The following is a 25,384-nucleotide window of genomic DNA, read 5'->3' on the forward strand; positions in this document are numbered from 1 at the left end:
GGTAAATGATCACCTATCTCAGCTTTTAAAAGAGTTTGAGCATTACTTCCCAACTACAAAAGACCCCCGAACGGGGAAGGAATGGATCTGCAACCCATTTGTGAATAAGCCAGGTGAATCGACTTTGTCCATGCTAGAAGAGGATCAACTGCTTGAGACTGCAAATGACGGTGGCCTTAAAAGTATGTTTGAGACAACTTCAAATCTCCATACGTTATGGATTAAAGTCAAAGCGGAATAATCCTGAGATTGCCACAAAAGCACTGAAAAGCCTGCTTCCATTTCCAACATCCTATCTTTGTGAAGCAGGGTTTTCTGCAGTGACAGCAACCAAAACGAGATTACGGAGTAGACTGGACATAAGCAACACACTTCGGGTGTCACTGTCTCCCATCACCCCTAGATGTGACAGTCTAGTTGCAGGAAAACAAGTTCAGGGCTCCCACTGATTCTGCATTATGGTGAGTTGTATAATTATTTCATTATATATTACAATGTAATATAAATAGAAATAAAGTGCACAATAAATGTAATGCACTTGAATCATCTCAAAACCATCCCACCCCTCCCTGGTCCATGGAAAAATTGTCTTTCACGAAACCAGTCCCTGGTGCCAAAAAGGTTGGGGACTGCTGGCTTGCGGGATCTTAGTTCCCTGACCAGGGATTGAAAGCTGGCCACGGCAGTGAAAGCACCGAGGCCTAACCACTGGACCGCCAGGGAATTCCCTGGTCTTTTTATCTCTAGTGCACAGAGCATTTACTTATATAGCAGGCACTACATAAATGTTTATCCCTCTGTACACGTATTTGATCAGATTCATTTCCATCTCCTTCTGGTATATGACCCATTAATTACGCCTTCCTCTTTATCCAACTCCTCCAATCTTCTTCCTGCCTTTTTGTATTCTACCTATAATGTGTTCCTATATATTCTATTTTGAAAATAACGTTCCTTTGACTGTGCTTCTCTCAGCAGCTACAACTCAATTTTTCTTCTCATTGTCAAACATCCTGACAGAATATGGTATATTAATGATTCTCAAACTTTAGCATAAACAGAATCATATGGAACCCTTGCTAAAACACAGATTGTTGGACCCTACTTCCAGAATTTCTGATTCATTGAGTCTTGGGTGGCACCCAAGAATTTTCATTTCAAACAAGTTCCCAGGTGATATTGATGCTGCTGGTCCAGGAACCACACTTTGAGAATCACGGCTCTAGACCAATCCTACACCAAAACAGTTCTGATTCTCTTATTTTTTTAGTAGTTGATTGATTCATTGACTGATTGATTTTTTGGCTGTGTTGGGTCTTCGTTGCTGTGTGGCGGCTTTCTCTAGTTGTGGAGAGCAGGGGCTACTCTTCGTTGCGGTGCACAGGCTTCTCATCACAGTAGCTTCTCTTGTTGCAGAGCACAGGCTCTAGCCACACGCAGGCTTCAGGAGCTGCAGCACGTGGGCTCAGTAGTTGCAGCACACAGGCCCTAGAGCACGCAAGCTTCAGTAGTTGCAGCTCGTGGGCTCAGTAGTTGAGGCTCATGGACTCTACAGGGCAGGCTCAGTAGATGTGGTGCACAGGCTTAGTTGCTCCGTGGCATGTGGGATCTTCCTGGACCAGGGAAGTCTCAGTTTTGATTCTTTTTGGTCTAAGGGCCCTATAACTCTTAAAATTTATTGAGGACTTTGGGCTTCCCTGGTGGCACAGTGGTTGAGAATCTGCCTGCTAATGCAGGGGACACGGGTTCAAGCCCTCGTCTGGGAGAATCCCACATGCTGTGGAGCAACTAGGCCCGTGAGCCACAACTACTGAGCCTGCGCGTCTGGAGCGTGTGCTCCACAACAAGTGAAGCCGCGATAGTGAGAGGCCCGCACACCGCCATAAAGAGTGGCCCCCACTTGTCACAACTAGAGAAAGCTCTCGCACAGAAACGAAGACCCAACACAGCAAAAATAAATAAATTAATTAATAAACTCCTACCCCCAACATCTTCTTATTTATTTATTTATTTATTTATTTTTGCAGTGCGCGGGCCTCTCACTGTTGTGGCCTCTCCCGTTGCAGAGAACAGGCTCCGGACGCGCAGGCTCAGCGGCCATGGCTCATGGGCCTAGCCGCTCCGCGGCATGTGGGATCTTCCCTGACCGGGGCACGAACCCGTGTCCCCTGCATCGGCAGGCGGACTCTCAACCACTGCACCACCAGAGAAACCCCCAACATCTTCTTTAATTAAAAAAAAAATATTGAGGACTCAGAGATTTTGCCTATCTACCTCAAAGCTATCAATATTTACCATATTATAAATTAAAACTGAAATTTTAAAAAGTATTTATTCATTGAAAAATAAGGTTGAATATGTTAATATAAATAACACATTCTTGTGAAAACTATATATTCCAAAAATTAAAAAATTAGCAGAAAAGTACCATTGTACTACATTTTTACAAATCTGTAAATGGTTTAATAGAACACCTGGATTCTCATATCTGATTCTGCATTATACCTACTATAATGTTTTGATTGAAGTATATGAAGAAAATCCATTCTTACAAATATATGTAGTTGGAAAATAGTCTTTTCAGATAATTGAAGCTATTCTTCTTTGATACAACACCAAAACTAAGCAACTGGCAGCTTCTTCAAGGTTAGTTGCAGTGTGAATTCTGGAACCATACAAATGAACTTTTACATTAAAACCCATGGATCTATCTTACATTTTGACTCCATCTTTTACCCATGCATGATTTTGTAACAGTATGAACTGGTAATTTGTAAAGTATTAGTTAACTGAGTTATGTAGCTATACCATGGTTGACACATTCCATTATAACATGTCCAAAAAAATTACATTCACCATCACCACTCTTATTCAACATAGTATTGAAAGTCCCGGGCTTCCCTGGTGGCGCAGTGGTTGAGAGTCCGCCTGCCGATGCAGGGCATACGGGTTCGTGCCCCGGTCCGGGAAGATCCCACGTGCCGCGGAGCGGCTGGGCCCATGAGCCATGGCCGCTGAGCCTGCGCGTCCGGAGCCTGTGCTCCGCAACGGGAGAGGCCACAACAGTGAGAGGCCCGCGTACCGCAAAAAAAAAAAAAAAGAAAGTCCCAGCCAGCACAATACGCTAGAAAAGGAAATAAAGAAAATACAGATTGGAAAGGAATAAAACTGTCCCTATCTGCAGATGACATGATAGTTAGTCTACACAGCCAATTCCAAGAAATTTACCAAAAAATTCTAGAAGTAATAAGTGAATTCAGCAAAGAGATAAGATGTAACATCGGGCTTCCCTGGAGGCACAGTGGTTAAGAATCCACCTGCCAATGCAGGGGACACGGGTTTGAGCCCTGGTCCAGGAAAATCCCACATGACGTGGAGCAACTAAGCCTGTGCACCACAACTACTGATGCCCACACGCCTAGAGCCTGTGCTCCACAACAAGAGAAGCCACCACAATGAGAAGCCCACGCACTGCAACGAAACAGTAGGCCCCGTTTGCCACTGCAAGCAGAGAAAGCCCACGACCCAACGCAGCCAAAAAAAAAAAAAGATGTAAGATCAACATATGAAAATCAACTTTAGAAGAATCACTCCTAGAATGGTGACTTAAAGATCTCTGAAACTCCATTCCTCGAGGAAAGCAATGAGGACTTGGGCAAAAATTGTCAAAATTAACTTTTTCAGAACTCTGGAAATTAAAAAAGAGTTTGCAATGATCTTAGAGGTGTTTACTCAAGAAAATCAGCTGATTTTTCTTGAATAAAAGAACTTGGTAAGGGCAACAAGCCTGTAGTATTTTAAATTGCTCATTTTATCCCCCTCTCCAGCCCTGCAAAAGCCTTGAAAACCAGTAGATTGGGAACCATATTAGCTTAGGAGGCAATGAAAAGGACAGAATGAGTTTGGAGGAGCCAAAAAAGACCCATTCCCCAGAGAATCAGCACTAATTGACCAGTCTGGCAGCTCCATGGAAAAGCCCCATTCATAGGTCTTTTGTTTTGAGATATAATTCATATACCATAAAATTCAACATTTTAAAGTGCACAATGAATTGCATTTTAAAACCACTGAAGTGGTTTTTAGTATATTCACAAGGTTGTGCAACCATCACCACTATTTCCAGAACATTTTCATCATCCCCAAATAAAACCCTGTACCCATTAGTAACCACTACCCATCACCTTTTTCTTCCAGCCCCTGGCAACCAATAAGCTACTTTCTATCTCTATGGATTTGCTTATTCTGGAAATTTAATATACACAGAATCATATAATACAATACATGGCCTTTTATATCTAGCTTCTTTCACCTAGCGAAGTGTTCTCAAAGTTCATCCATATTGTATCATGTATTAAATATTCCATTATATGGGTATGCTACATTTTGCTCATCCATTCATCAACTGATTGACATTCGGGTTGTTCCCATTTTGTTTTGGTTTTTTTTTTAATTTTTTATATCATATATATTTCTTATTGAAGTATACTTGATTTAGAATATTATATTACTTTAGGTGTACAGCATAGTGATTCAGTATTTTTACAGATTATACTCTTTAAAGCTATTACAAGATAATGGCTATAATTCCCTGTGCTCATATGGTCAACTTATCTTTGATAAAGGAGGCAGGAATGTACAGTGGAGAAAGGACAGCCTCTTCAATAAGTGGTGCTGGGAAAACTGGACAGGGACATGTAAAAGTATGAGATTAGATCATTCCCTAACACCATACACAAAAATAAGCTCAAAATGGACTAAAGACCTAAATGTAAGGCCAGAAACTATCAAACTCTTAGAGGAAAACATAGGCAGAACACTCTATGACATAAATCACAGCAAGATCCTTTTGGACCCACCTCCTAGAGAAATGGAAATAAAGACAAAGGTAAACAAATGGGACCTAATGAAACTTCAAAGCTTTTGCACAGCAAAGGAAACCATAAACAAGACCAAAAGGCAACCCTCAGAATGGGAGAAAATATTTGCAAATGAAGCAACTGACAAAGGATTAATCTCCAAAATTTATAAGCAGCTCATGCAGCTCAATAGCAAAAAAACAAACAACCCAATCCAAAAATGGGCAGAAGACTTAAACAGGCATTTCTCCAAAGAAGATATACAGACTGCCAACAAACACATGAAAGAATGCTCAACATCATTAATCATTAGAGAAATGCAAATCAAAACTACAATGAGATATCATCTCACACCAGTCAGAATGGCCATCATCAAGAAATCTAGAAACAATAAATGCTGGAGAGGGTGTGGAGAAAAGGGAACACTCTTGCACTGCTGGTGGGAATGTGAATTGGTACAGCCACTATGGAGAACGGTATGGAGGTTCCTTAAAAAACTACAAATAGAACTACCATATGACCCAGCAATCCCACTACTGGGCATATACCCTGAGAAAACCATAATTCAAAAAGAGACATGTACCAAAATGTTCATAGCAGCCCTATTTACAATAGCCCGGAGATGGAAACAACCTAAGTGTCCATCATTGGATGAATGGGTAAAGAAGATGTGGCACATATATACAATGGAATATTACTCAGCCATAAAAAGAAACGAAATTGAGCTATTTGTAATGAGATGGATGGACCTAGAGCCTGTCATACAGAGTGAAGTAAGTCAGAAAGAGAAAGACAAATACTGTATGCTGACACATATATATGGAATTTAAGAAAAAAAATGTCATGAAGAACATAGGGGTAAGACAGGAATAAAGACACAGATCTACTAGAGAATGGACTTGAGGATATGGGGAGGGGGAAGGGTAAGCTGTGACAAAGTGAAAGAGCGGCATGGACATATATACACTACCAAACGTAAGGTAGATAGCTAGTGGGAAGCAGCTGCATAGCACAGGGAGATCAGCTCGGTGCTTTGTGACCGCCTGGAGGGGTGGGATGGGCAGGGTGGGAGGGAGACGCAAAAGGGAGGGGATATGGGAACATATGTATATGTATAACTGATTAAATTTGTTATAAAGCAAAAAAAAAGAAAGAAAGAAAGAAAGAAAGAAAGAAAGAAAAAAAAATTCAACATCATTAGCCATTAGTGAAAGGCAAACTAAAACCGATGAGATATCACTACACGTCTAATAGAACAGCTAAAATAAGTCACAATACCAAATGCTGACATGGATGCAGAGAACGGGATCTCTCATACATTGCTGGTGGGAATTAAAATGTCACAGCCACTCTAAAAAACAGTTTGGGAGTCTCTCTAAAAATAAATAGGTAGGGGCTTCCCTGGTGGCACAGTGGTTAAGAATCTGCCTGACAATGCAAGGGACATGGGTTCGAGCCCTGGTCTGGGAAGATCCCACATGCCGCGGAGCAACTAAGCCCGTGCGCTACAACTACTGAGCCTGAGCTCTAGAGCCCGCAAGCCACAACTGCTGAGCCCACGGGCCACAACTACTGAAGCCTGCGAGCCTAGAGCCCGTGTGCTCCACCGTGAGAAGCCACGACAATGCGAAGCCCACGCACCATAACGAAGAGCACCCACTCACCACAACTAAAGAAAGCTTGTGCACAGCAACGAAGACCCAACACAGCCATAAATAAATAAATAAATAAATAGACAAATAAATAAAAATAAATAGGTAGAGGGGAGCTTCAAGATGGCAGAAGAGTAAGACGTGGAGATAACAATCCTCCCCACAAATACCTCAGAAATACATCTGCAAGTGGAACAACTCCTACAGAACACCTACTGAACGCTGGCAGAAGACCTCAGACCTCCCAAAAGGCAAGAAACTCCCCACGTACCTGGGTAGGGCAAAACAAAAAAGAAAAAACAGAGACAAAACAATAGGGACGGGAGCTGCACCAGTGGGAGGGAGCTGTGAAGGAGGAAAGGTTTCCACACACCAGGAAGCCCCGTCGCAGGCAGAGACTGTGGGTGGCAAGGGGGGAAGCTACGGAGCCACGGAGGAGAGCGCAGCAACAGGGATGCAGAGGGCAAAGCGGAGAGATTCCCGCACAGAGGATGAGGGCCGACCAGAACCTACCAGCTCGAGGCGCTTCTCTGTTCACCCGCCGGGACAGGCAGGGGCTGGGAGCCGAAGTACCAGCTTCGGAGGACAGATCCCAGGGACAGGACTGGGGTTGGCTGCGTGAACACAGCCAGAAGGGGGCTAGAGTGCCACAGCTAGCCGGGATGCAGTCCAGGAAAGTGTCTGGAGCTGCCAAAGAGGCAAGAGACTTTATCTTGCCTTTTGGTTTCCTGGTGCATGAGCAGAGGGGATTAAGAGCACCAATTAAAGGTGCTCCAGAGACAGGCGTGAGCCAAGGCTATCAGCACGGCCCCTGAAACGGGCATGAGATGTTCAGGTTGCTTCTACAGCCACCAAGAAGCCTATATGCTAGCACAAGTCACTATCCACACTGCCCCTCCCGGGAACATGTGCAACTCACCACTGCCAGGGTCCCGAGATCCAGGGACAACTTCCCCGGGAGAACACACAGTGCACCTCAGGCTGGTGCAACATCACGCCGGCCTCTCCCACCACAGGCTCGCCCTGCACTCCGTAACCCTCCCTCCCCCTGGCCTGAGTGAGCCAGAGCCCCCAAATTAGCTGCTCCTTTAACCCCATCCTGTCTATGTAAGAACAGACGCCCTCAGGCAACCTACACGCAGAGGCAGGGCCAAATCCAAAGCTGACCCCAGGAGCTGTGTGAACAAAGAAGAGAAAGGGAAATTTCTCCCAGCTGCCTCAGGAGCAACAGATTAAATGTTCACAACCAACTTGATATACCCTGCATCTGTGGAATACGTGAATAGACAACAAACAATCCCAAATTGAGGAGGTGGACTTTGGGAGCAACAATATATATTTTTTTTTCTCTTTTTGTCAGTGTGTATGTGTATGCTTCTGTGTGTGATTTTGCCTATATAGCTTTGCTTTTACCATTTGTCCTAAGGTTCTCTCTGTCCGTTTTTTGGGGTTTTTTTAGTATACTTTTCAGCGCTTCTTATCATTGGTGGACTTCTTTTCTGGTTTGGATGTTCTCTTCTTTCTTTCTTTCCTTTTAATTACTTTAAAATTTTTTTAAATAATTATATTTTGTTTTTTAATAACATTTTTATTGTATTATATTTTATTTTATCTTTTTCTTTCTTTCCTTCTTTATTTCTCCCTTTTATTCTGAGCCATGTGGATGACAGGATCTTGGGGCTCCAGGCAGGGGTCACGACTGTGCCTCTGAGGTAAGAGAGCCAAGTTCCGGACACTGGTCCACAATACACCTCCCAGCTCCACATAATATCAAACGGCGAAAATCTCCCAGAGATCTCCATCTCAACACGAAGACCCAGCTCCACTCAACGAGCAGCAAGCTACAGTGCTTGATGCCCTATGCCAAAAAAACTAGAAAGACAGGAACACAACCCCACCCAGTAGCAGAAAGGCTGCCTAAAATCATAATAAGGTCACAGACACCACAAAACACACCAGCAGACGTGGATCTGCCATCAGAAAGACAGATCCAGCCTCATCCACCAGAACACAGGCACTAGTCCCCTCCACCAGGAAGCCTACACAACCCACTGAACCAACCTTAGCCACAGAGGGCAGACAACAAACACAACGGGAACTACGAACCTGCAGCCTGAGAAAAAGAGACCCCAAACAGAGTAAGTTAAGCAAAATGAGAAGACAGAGAAACACACAGCAGATGAAGGAGCAAGGCAAAAACCCATGAGACCAAACAAATGAAGAGGAAATAGGCAGTCTACCTGAAAAAGAATTCAGAATAGTGATAGTAAAGATGATCCAAAATCTTGGAAACAGAATGGAGAAAATACAAGAAACCTTTAACAAGGACCTAGATGAACTAAACAGCAAAGAAACAATCATGAACAACACAGTAAATGAAATTTAAAATTCTCTGGAAGGAATCAAGAGCAGAATAACTGACGCAGAAGAACAGATAAGTGACCTGGAAAATAAAATAGTGGAAATAACTACTGCAGAGCAGAATAAAGAAAAAAGAATGAAAAGAATTCAGGACAGTCTCAGAGACCTCTGGGACAATATTAAACATACCAACATTCGAATTACAGGGCTCCCAGAAGAAGAAGAGAAAAAGAAAGGGACTGAGAAAATATTTGAAAAGATTATAGTTGAAAACTTCCCTAATATGGGAAAGGAAATAGTTAATCAAGTCCAGGAAGCACAGAGACTCCCATACAGGATAAATCCAGAGAGAAACACAGCAAGACACATATGAATCAAACTATCAAAAATTAAATACAAAGAAAAAATATTAAAAGCAGCAAGGGAAAACAACAAATAAGATACAAGGGAATCCCCATAAGGTTAACAGCTGATCTTTCAGCAGAAATTCTGCAAGCCAGAAGGGAGGGGTAGGACATATTTAAAGTGATGAAATGGGAAAACCTACAACCAAGATTTCTCTACCCAGCAAGGGTCTCATTCAGATTTGACGGAGAAACTACAACCTTTAGAGACAAGCAGAAGCTAAGAGAATTCAGCACCACCAAACCAGCTTTACAACAAATGCTAAAGGAACTTCTCTAGGCAGGAAACACAAGAGAAGGAAAAGACCTACAAGAACAAACCCAAAACAATTAAGAAAATGGTAATAGGAACATACATATCGATAATTACCTTAAATGTAAATGGATTAAATGATCCAGCCAAAAGACACAGACTGGCTGAATGGAAACAAAAACAACACCCACATATATGCTGTCTATAACAGACCCACTTCAGACATACGAACACATACAGACTGAAATTGAGGGGATGGAAAAAGATATTCCATGCAAAGGGAAATCAAAAGAAAGCTGGAGTAGCAATTCTCATATCAGACAAAATAGACTTTAAAACAAAGACTATTACAAGAGACAAAGAAGGACACTACATAATGATCAAGGGAACAATCCAAGAAGAAGATATAACAATTGTAAATATTTATGCACCCAACATAGGAGCACCTCAATACATAAGGCAAATACTAACAGCCATAAAACAGGAAATCGACAGTAACACCATCATAGTAGGGGACATTAACACCCCACTTTCACCAATGGACAGATCATCCACAATGAAAATAAATAAGGAAACACAAGCTTTAAATCATACATTCAACAAGATGGACTTAACTGATATTTATAGGACATTCCATCTGAAAACAACAAAATACACTTTCTTCTCAAGTGCTCATGGAACATTCTCCAGGATAGATAATATCTTGGGTCACAAATCAAGCCTTGGTAAATTTAAGAAAATTGAAATCGTATCAAGTATGTTTTCTGACCACAACGTTATGAGACTAGCTATCAATTACAGGAAAAAAATCTGTAAAAAATACAAACACACGGAGGCTAAACAATACACTACTTAATAACCAAGAGATCACTGAGGAAATCAAGAAATACCTAGAAACAAATGACAATGAAAACACGACGACCCAAAACCTATGGGATGTGGCAAAAGCAATTCTAACAGTGAAGTTTATAGCAATACAATCGTACCTTAAGAAACAAGAAACATCTCAAATAAACAACCTAACCTTACACCTAAAGCAATTAGAGAAAGGAGAACAAAAAACCCTGAAAGTTAGCAGAAGGAAAGAAATCATAAAGATCAGATCAGAAATAAATGAAAAAGAAATGAAGTAAACGATAGCCGAGATCAATAAAACTAAAAGCTGGTTCTTTGAGAAGATAAACAAAATTGATAAATCATTAGCCAGACTCATCAAGAAAAAAAGGAAGAAGACTCAAATCAATAGAATTAGAAATGAAAAAGGAGAAGTAACAACTGACCCTCCAGAAATACAAAGGATCATGAGAGATTACTACAAGCAACTCTATGCCAATAAAATGGACAACCTGGAAGAAATGGACAAATTCTTAGAAACACACAACCTTCCGAGACTGAACCAGGAAGAAATGGAAAATATGACCAGACCATTCACAAGCACTGAAGTTTAAACTGTGATTAAAATCTTCCAACAAACAAAAGCCCAGGACCAGATGGCTTCACAGGCGAATTCTATCAAACATTTACAGAAAAGCTAACACCTATCTTTCTCAAACTCCCCCAAAATAGAGCAGAGGGAGGAACACTCCCAAACTCATTCTACGAGGCCACCATCACCCTGATACCAAAACCAGACGAAGATGTCACAAAAAAAGAAAACTACAAACCAATATCACTGATGAACACAGACGCAAAAATATTCAATAAAATACAAGCAAACAGAATCCAACAGCACGTTAAAAGGATCATACACCATAATCAAGTGGGGTTTATCCCAGGTATGCAAGGTTTCTTCAATATATGCAAATCAATCAATGTGATACACCATATTAACAAACTGAAGAATAAAAACCATAAAACTGGAAAACAGGACAGCTACATGTAAAGAATGAAATTAGAACACTCCCTAACACCATACACAAAAATAAACTCAAAATGGATTAAGGACCTAAATGTAAGGCCAGACACTATCAAACTCTTAGAGGAAAACATAGGCAGAACACTCTGTGACATAAATCACAGCAAGATCCTTTTGGACCCACCTCCTAGAGAAACGGAAATAAAAACAAAAATAAACAAATGGGACCTAATGAAACTTCAAAGCTTTTGCACAGCAAAGGAAACCATAAACAAGATGAAAAGACAACCCTCAGAATGGGAGAAAATATGTGCAAACGAAGCAACTGACAAAGGATTAATCTCCACAATTTACAAGCAGCTCATGCAGCTCAATATCAAAAAAACAAACAACCCAATCCAAAAAGGGGCAGAAGACCTAAACAGACATTTCTCCAAAGAAAATATACAGATTGATAACAAACATATGAAAGAATGCTCAACATCATTAATCATTAGAGAAATGCAAATCAAAACTACAATGTGATATCATCTCACACTGGTCAGAATGGCCATCATCAAAATATCTACACACAATAAATGCTGGAGAGGGTGTGGAGAAAAGGGAACCCTCTTGCACTGTTGGTGGGAATGTAAACTGATACAGCCACTATGGAAAGCAGTATGGAGGTTCCTTAAAAAACTAAAAATAGAACTACCATATGACCCAGCAACCCAACTACTGGGAATATACCCTGAGAAAACTATAATTCAAAAAGAGTCATGCACCACACTGTTCACTGAAGCTCTGTTTACAATAGTCAGGACATGGAAGCAACCTAAGTGTCCATTGACAGATGAATGGATAAAGAAGATGTGGCACATATATACAATGGAATATTACTCAGCCATAAAAAGAAACAAAATTCAGTTATTTTTAGTGAGGTGGATGGACCTAGAGTCTGTCATAGAGAGTGAAGTAAGTCAGAAAGAGAAAAACAAATACTATATGCTAACACGTATATATGGAATAAAAAAAAAATGTTCACGAAGAACCTAGGGGCAAGATCGAATAAACACGAAGACCTACTAGAGAATGGACTTGAGGACACGGGGAAGGGGAAGGGTAAGCTGGGACAAAGTGAGAGAGTGGTAATGTGTATATGGACATATATACACTACCAAATGTAAAATAGATAGCTAGTGGGAAGCAGTCACATAGCACAGGGAGATCAGCTCGGCACTTTGTGACCAACTAGACGGGTGGGATAGGGAGGGTGGGAGGGAGGCAGACACAAGGGGAAAGAGATATGGCGATATATGTATAAGTATAACTGACTTACTTTGTTATAAAGCAGAAACTAACACACCATTGTAAAGCAATTATACTCCAATAAAAATGTTTAAAAAAATTTAAAAGAAAAAGAAAAAAATACTATTATGTATAAAGTAATCTACAAGGATGTATCGTGTAACACAGGAATATAGCCAATATTTTATAATAACTATAACTGGAGTATAACCTTAAAAATTGTCAATCATTATATTGCACATATGTAACATATAATGCTGTACATCAACTATACGTCAATAAAAAAATTATATAAAGCACTTAGGTTTTTTTTTCACATGAACTGCTATCAAGCCAAATGTATCCCTGACACAGTGTATTACATAAGGAGTTGGTATCTTAAATATTGCAATTTTACAGGCTTGAGGAGTTTAAGTAACAGCCCGAGGTCATACAGCAAGTTCGTGTAATAGTTAAGATATAAGACCAAGACCTGCTGGACTTCATATCAGTTTTTTATAGTAGTTCCATTAAAGTAGCCAACAAGGGATATTAACATTACAAGGCAAGACAGTATTACCACAAGGGGTTCTCTTTTTAAATAGTCAACCTATGTTGTAGGGTAGGGAGCGTTAGACTATAAGTCAGAAAATCTTGGTTCTGGTCTTAGATCTTCAACTAACTCACACCTTCTCTCTAAACCTCAGTTTCATCATTTAAAAAATGAGAAGGAATTAAACAAAACCTAAATAAATGGGTAGATATCTCATATTCATGGATCGGAATACTTAACATTATTAAGATAGCAATACTCCTCAAATTGATCCAGATTGAATGCTATTCCTATCAGGATCCCAGCTGATTTGTTGCAAAAACTGACAAGCATATCCTAAAATTCATATGGAAATGCAAGAGACCCAGAAGAGCTGAATAACCTTGAAAAATAACAAAGCTGGAAACTCACACTTCCTGATTTCAAAACTGACTACATAGCTACTGTAATCAAGACAGTGTGGCACTGGTAAAAAGACAGACATATAGATCAGTGGAACAGAATCAGGAGTCCAGAAATAAACCCTCACATTTAGGATCAATTAATTTTTTTAAACACAAAGTCTTTTATTGAGAAGCCGCACAAATTAACTCCAAATTACTGCCACAGAGAAGAGGAGGCTTCAAGGCACAAAACTTGTTGCTGCACTCCATCTTACTTTATTGTAGTGTCTTCACTCAAGTACTAGAAGCTAAAAGCCATCCCTTTTACAGTACTACATCTTTCCATCTCTGCTCTTGCCCCCTGTAGTTTCATTAAAAGACAATGAGTGTTTTAAGGTAGTCAAATGGAAAATATAAAATTGCACCATTTTATCAAAGCTTAAGGTATTTCCGTTCTCAAGCATGAGAAGAATTCAAAATAACACACTTGGTATTTTATTACACTCCATTCCCTGTGTCATTTCCTCATCAAAAGGCTCTTGGTTGGAATAGCCTTTGGAATCGGAAAGGTGGTACAATCCCAGACTGATAAATAGAGGTAAAATTTTTTAAAACAATGGCCAAATTAGATCAATTTAATTTAATTTGTTCTCTAGATCATTAAACTTGATTTTTAGTTTCAAAGATAATATTATTTTAACTCTCTATTCCTCCTATGTTTAGTTGACACAGATCTAAAAATTACAGCCTTTTTTAAAACATATTTATTGGAGCATAATTGCTTTACAATGGTGTGTTACTTTCTGCTTTATAACAAAATGAATCAGCTATACATATATATTCCCATATCTCGTCCCTCTTGCGCTTCCCTCCCACCCTCCCTATCCCACCCCTCTAGGTGATCACAAAGCACCGAGCTGATCTCCCTGTGCTATGCGGCTGCTTCCCACTAGCTATCTATTTTACGTTTGGTAGTGTATATATGTGCATGCCACTCTCTCACTCTCTCACTTCCTCCCAGCTTACCGTTTCGCCTCCCTGTGTCCTAAGTCCATTCTCTATGTCTGCATCGTTATTCTTGCCCTGCCCCTAGGTTCTTCAGTCCTCTTTTTTTTCTTTAGATTCCATATATATGTGTAAGCATACAGTATTTGTTTTCCTTTCTTACTTCACTCTGTATGACACACTCTACGTCCATCCACCTCACTACAAATAACTCAATTTCGTTTCTTTTTATGGCTGAGTAATATTCCATTGTATATATCTGCCACATATATATGTTTTTTTATATTTTTTTATTTTATTTATGGCTGTGTTGGGTCTTCGTTTCTGTGCGAGGGCTTTCTCTAGTTGTGGCAAGCAGGGGCCACTCTTCATCGCCGAGTGCGGGCCTCTCACTATCGCGGCCTCTCCTGTTGCGGAGCACAGGCTCCAGACGTGCAGGCTCAGTAATTGTGGCTCACGGGCCCAGCCGCTCCGCGGCATGCGGGATCTTCCCAGACCAGGGCTCAAACCCGTGTCCCCTGCATTGGCAGGCAGATTCTCAACCACTGCGCCACCAGGGAAGCCCTGCCACATATTTTTTATCCATTCATCTGTTGACTGACACTTAGGTTGCTTCAATGTCCTGGCTATTGTAAATAGAGCTGCAATGAACATTGTGGTACATGACTCTTTTTGAATTATGGTTTTCTCAGGGTACATGCCCAGTAGTGGGATTGCTGGGATGTAGTTTTAAGGGACCTCCATACTGTCCTCCATAGTGGCTGTTACCAATTTACATTCCCACCAACAGTGCAAGAGGGATCCCTTTTCTCCACACCCTCTCCATCATTTACTGTCTCTAGATTTTTTGATGATGGTATTCTGAGTGGTGTGAGGTGATACCTCAGTGTAGTTTTGAGTTGCATTTCTCTAATGATTAGTGATGTTGAACACCTTTTCACGTGTCTGTTGGAAATCTGTATATCTTCTTTGGAGAAAGGTCTATTTACGTCTTCTGCCCTTTATTGGACTGGGTTGTTTGTTTTTTGGTATTGAGCTGCCCGAGCTGCTTGCAAATTTTGGAGATTAGTCCTTTGTCAGTTGTTTCGTTTGCACATATTTTCTCCCATTCTGAGGGTTGTCTTTTCATCTTGTTTCTGGTTTCCTTTGCTGTGTCAATGCTTTTAAGTTTCATTAGGTCCCCTTTATTTATTTTTGTTTTTATTTCCATTTCTCAAGGAGGTGGGCCAAAAAGGATCTTGCTGTGATTTATGCCATAGAGTGTTCTGCCTATGTTTACCTCTTCCAAAAGTCTTTGATCCACTTTGAGTTTATTTTTGTGCGTGGTGTTTGGAGTGTTCTAATTTCATTCTTTTATGTGTAGCTGTCCAGTTTTCTGAGCACCAACTATTGAAGAGGCTGTCTTTTCTCCATTGTATATTCTTGCCTCCTTTATCAAAAATAAGGTGACCATATGTGTGTGTGTTTATCTCTGGGATTTCTATCCTGTTCCATTGATCTATATTTCTGTTTTTGTGCCAGTACCATACTGTCTTGATTACTGTAGCTTTGTAGTATAGTCTGAAGACCGGGAGGCTGATTCCTACAACTCTGTTTTTCTTTCTCAAGATTGCTTTGGGTAATCGGGGTCTTTTGTGTTTCCCTACAAATTGTGAAATTTTTTGTTCTAGTCCTGTGATAAATACCATTGGGAGCTTGAGAGGGATTGCACTGAATCTGTAGATTGCTTAGGTTAGTATAGTCACTTTCACAATGTTGATTCTGCCAATCCAAGAACATGATATATCTCTCCATCTGGTTGTATCATCTTTAATTTTTTTCAACAGTGTCTTAGAGTTTTCTACATACAGGTCTTTTGTCTCCTTAGGTAGGTTTATTCCTAGCTATTTTATCCTTTTTGTTGCAGTGGTAAATGGGCGTGTTTCCTTAATCTCTATTTCAGATTTTTCTTCCTTAGTGTATAGGAATGCAAGAGATTTCTGTGCATTAATTTTGCATCCTACTACTTTACCAAATTCACTGATTAGCTCTAATAGTTTTCTGGAAGAATCTTTAGGATTCTCTTTGCATAGTATCATGTCATCTGCAAACAGTGACAGCTTTACTTCTTCTCTTCTGATTTGGATTCATTTTCTTTCTTTTTCTTCTCTGAGTGCTGTGGCTAAGACTTCCAAAACTCTTTTGAGTAATAGTGGTGAGAGTGGACAACCTTGTCTTCTTCCTGATCTTAGTGGAAATCGTTTCAGTTTTTCACCACTGAGAATGATGTTGGCTGCGGGTCTGTCATATATGGCCTTTATTATTTTGAGGTGAGTTCCCTCTATGCCTACTTTCTGGAGGGTTTTTATCATAAATGGGTGCTGAATTTTGTCAAAAGCTTTTTCTGCATCTATTGAGATGATCAAATGAATTTTCTCCTTCCATTTGTTAATATGGTTTATCATATTGATTGATTTGCATATATTGAAGAATCCTTGCATTCCTGGGATAAACCCCATTTGATCATGGTATATGATCCTTTTAATGTACTGTTGGATTCTGTTTGCTAGTATTTTGTTAAAGATTTTCGCATCTATGTTCATCAGTGATATTGGCCTGTAGTTTTCTTTCTTTCTGACGTCTTTGTCTGGTTTTGGTATCAGGTATCAGGGTGATGGCAGGCTCATACAATGAGTTTGGGAGTGTCCTTCCCTATGCTATATTTTGGAAGAGTTTGAGAAAGATACGTGTTAGCCCTTCTCTAAATTTTTGACAGAATTCGCCTGTCAGGCCATCTCTTCCTGGGCTTTTGTTTGTTTGAAGATTTTTAATCAGTCTCGACTTCAGTGCTTGTGACTGGTCTGTTTACATTTTCTATTTCTTCCTCGTTCACTCTCAGAAGGTTGTGCTTTTCTAAGAATTTGTCCCTTTCTTCCAGGTTGTCAACTTTACTGGCATATAGCTGCTTGCACTAATCTCTCATGATCCATTGTATTTCTGCAGTGTCAGTTGTTACTTCTCCTTTTTCATTAATAATTCTATTGATTTGAGTTTTCTCCCTTTTTTTCTTGATGAGTCTGGCTAATGGTTTATCAATTTTGTTTATCTTCTCAAAGAACCAGCTTTTAGCTTTATTCATCTTTGCTACTGTTTCCTTCATTTCTTTTTCACTTATTTCTGATCTGATCTTTATGATTGCTTTCCATCTGCTACATTTGGGTGTTTTTTCTTCTTCTTTCTCTAATTGCTTTAGGTGAAAGGTTAGGTTGTTTACCTGAGATGTTTCTTGTTTCTTCAGGTAGGAATGTATTGCAATAAACTTCCCTCTTAGAACTGCTTTTGCTGCATGCCATACGTTTTGGGTCATCCTGTTTTCACTGGCATTGGTTTCTACGTATTTTTGTATCGCCTCTTTGACTTCTTCAGTGATCCCTTGGTTATTCAGTAGTGTATTCTTTAGCCTCCATTCGTTTGTATTTCTTACAGATTTCCCCCTGTAAGTGATACCTAGTATCATAGCACTGTGGTCGGAAAAGATACTTGATACGATTTCAATTTTCTTAAATTTACCAAGGCTTGATCTGTGACCCAAGATATGACCTATCCTGGAGAATGTTCCATGAGTACTTGAGAAGAAACTGTATTGTTGTTTTTGGTTGGAATTTCCTATAAACATCAAATAAGTCCATCTTGTTTAATATATCATTTAAAGCTTGTGTTTCCTTATTTATTTTCACTTTGGATAATCTGTCCATTGGTGAAATTGGGGTATCAAAGTCCCCTACTATGATTGTGTTACTGTCAATTTCCCATTATATGGCTGTTAGCATTTCCCTTATGTATTGAGGTGCTCCTATGTTGGGTGCATAAATATTTACAATTGTTATATCTTCTTCTTGGATTGATCCCTTGATCATTATATAGTGTACTTGTTTCTTGTAATACTCTTTATTTTAAAGTTTCTTTTGTCTGATATGAGAATTGCTACTCCAGCTTTCTTTTGATTTCCCTTTGCATGGAATATCTTTTTCCGTCCCCTCACTTTCAGTCTGTATGTGTCCCTAGGTCTGAAGTGGGTCTCTGGTAGACAGCATATATACGGGTCTTGTTTTTGTATCCATTCAGCCAGTCTGTGTCTTTTGGTTGGAGCATTTAATTCATTTACATTTAAGGTAGTTATCAATATGTATGTTCCTATTACCATTTTTAGTCGTTTTCGGTGTGTTACTGTAGGTCTTTTCCTTCTCTTGTGTTTCCTACCTAGAGAAGTTCCTTTAGCGTATGTTGTAAAGCTGGCTTAGTGGTGCTGAATTCTCTTAGCTTTTGCTTGTCTGTAAAGGTTTTAATTTCTCCGTCAAATCTGAATGAGATCCTTGCTGGCTAGAGTAATCTTGGTTGTAGGTTTTTCCCTTTCAGCACTTTAAATATTTCCTGCAACTCCATTCTGGCTTGCAGAGTTTCTGCTGAAAGATCACCTGTAACCTTATGGGGATTCCCTTGTATGTTATTTGTCATTTTTCCCTTGCTGCTTTTAATATTTTTGCTTTGTATTTAATTTTTGATAGTTTCATTAACATGTGCCTTGGCATGTTTCTCCTTGGATTTATTGTGTATGGGATCCTCTGCGCTTTGTGGACTTGATTAACTATTTCCTTTCCCATGTTAGTGAAGTTTTCAACTATAATCTCTTCGAATATTTTGTCAGTCCCTTTCTTTTCCTGTTCTTCTTCTGGGATCCCTATTATTTGCATGTTGGTGCATTTAATGTTGTCCCAGAGGTCTCTGAGACTGTCCTCAATTCTTTTCATTCTTTTTCCTTTATTCTGCTCTGCTGTAGTTATTTCCACTATCTTATCTTCCAGGTCACTTACCCGTTCTTCTGGCTCAGTTATTCTCCTATTGATCCCTTCTAGAGAATTTTTAATTTCATTTATTGTGTTATTCATCATTGTTTGTTTACTCTTTAGTTCTTCTAGGTCCTTGTTAAATGTTTCTTGCATTTTGTCTATTCTATTTCCAAGATTTTGGATCATCTTTACTATCATTATTCTGAATTCTTTTTCCGCTAGGCTGCCTATTTCCTCTTCATTTGTTTGGTCTCATGGTTTTTTTTTTTTTAAGGCGTTATGTGGGCCCTCTCACTGTTGTGGCCTCTCCCGTTGCGGAGCACAGGCTCCGGACGCGCAGGCTCAGCAGCCATAGCTCACGGGCCCAGCTGCTCCGCAGCATGTGGGATCCTCCCGAACCGGGGCACGAACCCGTATCCCCTGCATCGGCAGGCGGACTCTCAACCACTGCGCCACCAGGGAAGCCCGGTCTCATGGGTTTTTGCCTTGCTCCTTCCTCTGCTGTGTGTTTCTCTGTCTTCTCATTTTGCTTAACTTACTCTGTTTGGGGTCTCCTTTTCGCAGGCTGCAGGTTCATAGTTCCCATTGTGTTTGGTGTCTGCCCCCTGTGGCTAAGGTTGTTTCAGTGGGTTGTGTAGGCTTCCTGTTGGAGGGGACTGGTGCCTGTGTTCTGGTGGATGAGGCTCAATCTTGTCTTTCTGGTGGACAGGTCCACGTCTGGTGGTGTGTTTTGGGATGTCTGTGGCCTTTTTATGATTTTAGGCAGCCTCTCTGCTAATGGATGGGGTTGTGTTCCTGTCTTGCTAGTTGTTTGGCATAGGGTGTCCAGCATTGTAGCTTGCTGCTCGTTGAGTGGAGCTGGGTCTTATCGTCGAGATGGAGATCTCTGGGAGACCTCTCGCCATTTGATATTGCGTGGAGCCAGGAGGTCTCTGGTGGACCAATATCCTGAACATGGCTCTCCCACCTCGGAGGCACAGGCCTGACACCCGGCCATAACACCAAGACCCTGTCAGCTACACGGCTCAGAATCAAAGGAAGAAAAGAAAGAAAGAAAGAAGAGAGCAACCAAACCAAAGAACAAATCCACCAATGATATCAAGCACTAAAAACTCTACTAAAAAAAAAACGGACAAACAGAACCGTAGGACAAACGGTAAAAGCAAAGCTATACAGAAAAACATCACATAAAGTAGCATACACATACACACTCACCAAAAGAGAAAAAGGAAAAAAATACATATATATATATATAAAAAAGGAACAGGAAGAGAACAACCAAATCAATGAACAAATCTCCCAATGATAATAAACTCTAAATACTAAACTAAGATAAACATAAAACCAGATACAAATTAGATGCAGAAAGCAAACCTCAAGTCTACAGTTGCTCCCAAAGTCCACCGCCTCAACTGTGGGATGATTCGTTGTCTATTCAGGTATTCCACAGATGCAGGGTACATCAAGTTGACTGTGGAGATTTAATCCGCTGCTCCTGAGGCTGCTGGGAGAAATTTCCCTTTCTCTTATTGTTCACACAACTCCTGGGGTTCAGCTTTGGATCTGGACCCGCCTCTGTGTGTAGGTGGCCTGAGGGTGTCTGTTCTTTGCTCAGGCAGGATGGGGTTAAAGTAGCAGCTGATTAGGGGGCTCTGGCTCACTCAGGCTTGGGGGAGCAAGGGGTATGGAATGTGGGGCGAGCCTGCGGCAGCAGAGACCAACATGACGTTGCAACAGTCTGAGGCGCGCCGTGTCTTCTCCCAGGGAAGTTGTCCCTGGATCACGGGACCCTGGCAGTGGTGGGCTGCACAAGCTCCTGGAAATGGAGGTATGGATAGTGTCCTGTGCATGCACACTGGCTTCTTGGTGGCTGCAGCAGCAGCCTTAGCATTTCATGCCCGTCTCTGGTGCCCGCGATGATAGTCGCAGCTCATGCCTGTCTCTCGAGCTTGTTTAGGCGGTGCTCTGAATCCCCTCTCCTTGCACACCCCAAAACCGTGGTCTCTTTCCTCTTAGGCAGTTCCAGACTTTTTCCTCCTGGCTATCTGTGGCGCACTAGCCCCCTTCAGGCTGTGTTCACACAGCCAACCCCAGCGCTCTCCCCAGCCCTCGCCCGTCGCAGAAGGTGAACAGACAAGCCTCTTGGGCTGGTGAGTGCTGGTCGGCACCGATCCTCTGTGCGGGAATCTCTCTGCTTTGCCCTCTGCACCTCTGTTGCTGCGCTGTCCTCCGTGGTCCCAAACCTTCCCCCCTGGCCACCTGCTGTCTCTACCAGTGAAGGGGCTTCCTAGTGTGTGGAAACTTTTCCTCCTTCACAGCTCCCTCCCAGAGGTCCAGGTCCCATCCTTATTCTTGTGTCTCTGTTTTTTCTTTTTTCTTTTGCCCTACCCAGGTTCGTGGGGAGTTTCTTGCCTTTTGGGAAGTGTGAGGTCTTCTGCCAGCGTTCAGTAGGTGTTCTGTAGGAGGTGTTCCACATGTAGATGTATTTCTGATGTATGTGTGGAGAGGAAGTTGATCTCCACGTCTTACTCCTCTGCCATCTTGAAGGTCTCCTCTAGTAGCCTTCTTATTTTAGTATTATTTACTCAGTGTGTTGTTGGTTTTAGGGCATTCTATCTGAGCCTCAGGCTCCTCATTCGTAAAATCGGGATAACACCACCTCACAAAATCTCCGCACCACGAACTCAAATAACAGATCCAGAGCCTCGCCAGGATCAATTAATTTTTAACAAGAGTGCTAAGACCATTCAATGGGGAAAGTATAGTCTTTTCAATAAATGGTGCTGGCACAACTGGATAGCTATATGCAAAAGAATGCAGTTGGACTCCCACCTCATGCCATACTAGAAAATTAACTTGAAATGGATAAAAGACGTAAATGTAAGTGCTAAATCTATAAAACTCATAGATATGCAGAAATTGGAGCCCTCAGTGACTAGTGGCAGAAGTGTAAAATGGTACAGCCACTGTGGAAAACAGTCTGGCAGTTTCACAAAAGGTTAAACACAGAATAATCATGTTATTCAGCAATTCTACTCCTAGGCATATATCCAAGAGAAATTTTAAAACGTACACACAAAAATCTGTACGTGAATGTTCACAGTAGAATTATTCATAATAGCCCCAAACTGGAAACAATCCAAATGTTCATCAATAGATGAATGAATAAACAAAATTTGGTATATCCATACAGTAGAACATTATTTGGTAATAAAAATACTGATACATGCTACAACATAGATGAACCCTGAAAACATGCTAAGTAAAAGAAGCTAATCACAAAAGACCAAATATTGTATGATTTCATTTATATGAAATGCCCAGAACAGGTAAATCTATAAAAACAGAAAGTATATTAGTGGTTGCTAGAGCTAGGGTCAGGAGGAACAGGGAGTGACTGCTAATGGATAGGGGGTTTCTTTTGGGGTACTGAAAATGTTTTAAACTTAAGATTGTGGTGAAGGTTGTACAATTCTATGAATATACTAAAACCATTGAATTGTACATTTAAAATGTGTTAATTTTATAGTATACAAATTATAAATATCTCAATGAAGATGTTAAAAAATAAAAATAAGATTATGCTAGATGATTCTTAAGGTCTCTTTCATTTCTAGAATTACATAATTTCAGAGAGTAAACTCATCACAGCTTACATTTTGTCAACTGAAAATGCACACCTACCTGCATGGTGACAAAAGAAGAAAACCCACAAGCCAAACAGAGGTGAAGTACAACTCTGAACACTGACATCAGCAGACTTTTAGAAAACATCAGCAAACAACCCAGAATAATTGCAAATGTGAAGGCTCTTTTTGGGCAAATATTTTAGGTAGACTATAAATGTAAGATATCCACAGAGACAGGTATTTCAAGTAGAGGCCACTGCCACAAATAAACGATAGACATTACATGCAGTGGCTGAAAATGATGATTAGTTATATAAGTCTTTTCAATCTCATCCACCCCAAGAGGTACCAATCACCATTAGTAATGTCACCTTCAGATATGAAACAGAGATTAAAAAGGCCAAATATAATATCCTATAAAAGACCAATGACACCTGACTTTCTTCTAATAGGTTACATGTCATCACTTTTGCATTTACGTATATAAAATACCCCACTGTGAAGCCCTAGTGACTATGATACCTACTGACTCTGCTTGGTAAGACAGCACTCTGAAAACGTCCCTCTCCGTATCATTCTTCTGCATAGTCACATGGGCCTCAGTGGAGCAACTCTGCATTAATTTGACATATAACTGCTCCACACCCTGGAAAATAAACCAGAATACAATGTAATGATGCAAATAACCACAACTGTTACTAATAACTGCCACAGCTAAAAATCAGTGGTAACTTACAGCCATGGCAGCTTGAAAAAATTCATCAGCGATCACAGCATTTCCAACATCCACCCATCCTATTCCTGTTTTCATATTCAGCTGGAAGAAAGAAGTTAGAAAATCATTTTTAAAAATTCACACCTCTTCCAAACTGATTGAGGATTATATTGGAGAAAATATTTAATCCTCTGTCCATATTCAGCAGTGTAATCCACAGAAAACAAAAAACTAACAGCACTTATAAGAGTTCTGTGCTCTGTTCGGAACTCCATAATTAAAGAGAAACGGTCTTAAGAAAAGCAATAATAAAAAATTAATAGATTTGAAAACACATCTTCTAAGAAAAGACTAAAAGAAAACATTGAGATAATTTAGACAGGAAGAGAAAGTTCTAAAACTTAATGCCTGGGGCTTCCCTGGTGGTGCAGTGGTTGAGAATCTGCCTGCTAATGCAGGGGACATGGGTTCGAGCCCTGGTCTGGGAGGATCCCACATGCCGCGGAGCAACTAGGCCCGTGAGCCACAACTATTGAGCCTGCGCGTCTGGAGCCTGTGCTCTGCAACAAGAGAGGCCGCGACAGTGAGAGGCCCGTGCACCGCGATGAAGAGTGGCCCCCGCTTGCCACAACTAGAGAAAGCCTTCGCACAGAAACGAAGACGCAACACAGCAAAATTAAATAAATTGATTAATAAACTCCTACCACCAACATCTTCTTAAAATAAAAAAAAAACTTAATGCCTCTCATACTTTAAGTTGTATGATAAGCACTAGCCTATAAGTCAACATACCTCGGTTCTAGTTTTTAATTATGTCTCTAATAAAATTTTTCTTGGTCCAGCAAATGTTTATTATGTATCCTTTACATGCCAGGTACCCTGAAGAAGCTCACAGTATTATAACTGACAGACACGTAAATAAATAGTTGATAAGTAATATGCACAAATACTGTGGAAGCAAACAAGGACTGAATCAAGATGGAGGATTGAGCACACACTACAGCCACCTCTTCTATTATAAATCCCTAGAAATGATGTGTATATAGTACATACTATGATATACTATAAATTTTATATACTATAAATGTATATAATATATACTATAAATTTTATATACTATAAACCCCTAGAAAGGATATATATATCATATAAATATATTATGATACATATTATATATATTATATAAATCCTTTCTAGGGATTTATATTTTTTTTCTAGAAATAAAAGAAAAATATACATATTTTTCTTATTAATAATAGTCCTGAAAAATAAGGGGCATTTTCAGTTGATATGAAATTATGAAGAACCTCTGAAAAATAGACAGCAAATGGAATGAGGCAAAATCCCATATCCTAAAATGCACAAAAATGCAAAATGTGGAAACATTCTGGATATGAACAGGAGGAGTATCAGGCAGTAGGCTTCATCCCCAAGAGATATATTCTCCCCTCCTCCCCAGAAAGGAACAGTAAGTACAATCACTTAGGCTAGAGAAAAACAGAGCTCCAGGTGGCTGATAACACAGGTCAATGCAAAACCTCTGGTCTTAATTCTCCATCAGTCACTGGATTCAGTTACAATAAATAGTGTGATGCAGAAGACTATCAAGGAATCTCAAATTAA

The 25,384-nt window shown here is 40.3% G+C and overlaps 1 protein-coding gene across 1 annotated transcript in view; it reads right to left on the reverse strand.

Annotated features, from left to right (window-relative positions):
- The window catches only part of TEX11 (testis expressed 11), a gene marked incomplete at both ends in the record, with an annotated part of 339,675 nt that overhangs the window by 291,685 nt on the left and 22,606 nt on the right, over nucleotides 1-25,384 (reverse strand). The window contains 2 exons of the mRNA XM_079728048.1: nucleotides 23,573-23,692; nucleotides 23,783-23,863. Coding sequence (XP_079584174.1) covers nucleotides 23,573-23,692; nucleotides 23,783-23,863 — 201 coding nt within the window. The remainder of the gene's footprint in view (nucleotides 1-23,572; nucleotides 23,693-23,782; nucleotides 23,864-25,384) is intronic.

Source organism: Hyperoodon ampullatus (genome assembly GCF_949752795.1).
Source record: "Hyperoodon ampullatus genome assembly, chromosome: X".
In the NCBI taxonomy this organism is placed as follows: Eukaryota; Metazoa; Chordata; class Mammalia; order Artiodactyla; family Ziphiidae; genus Hyperoodon; species Hyperoodon ampullatus.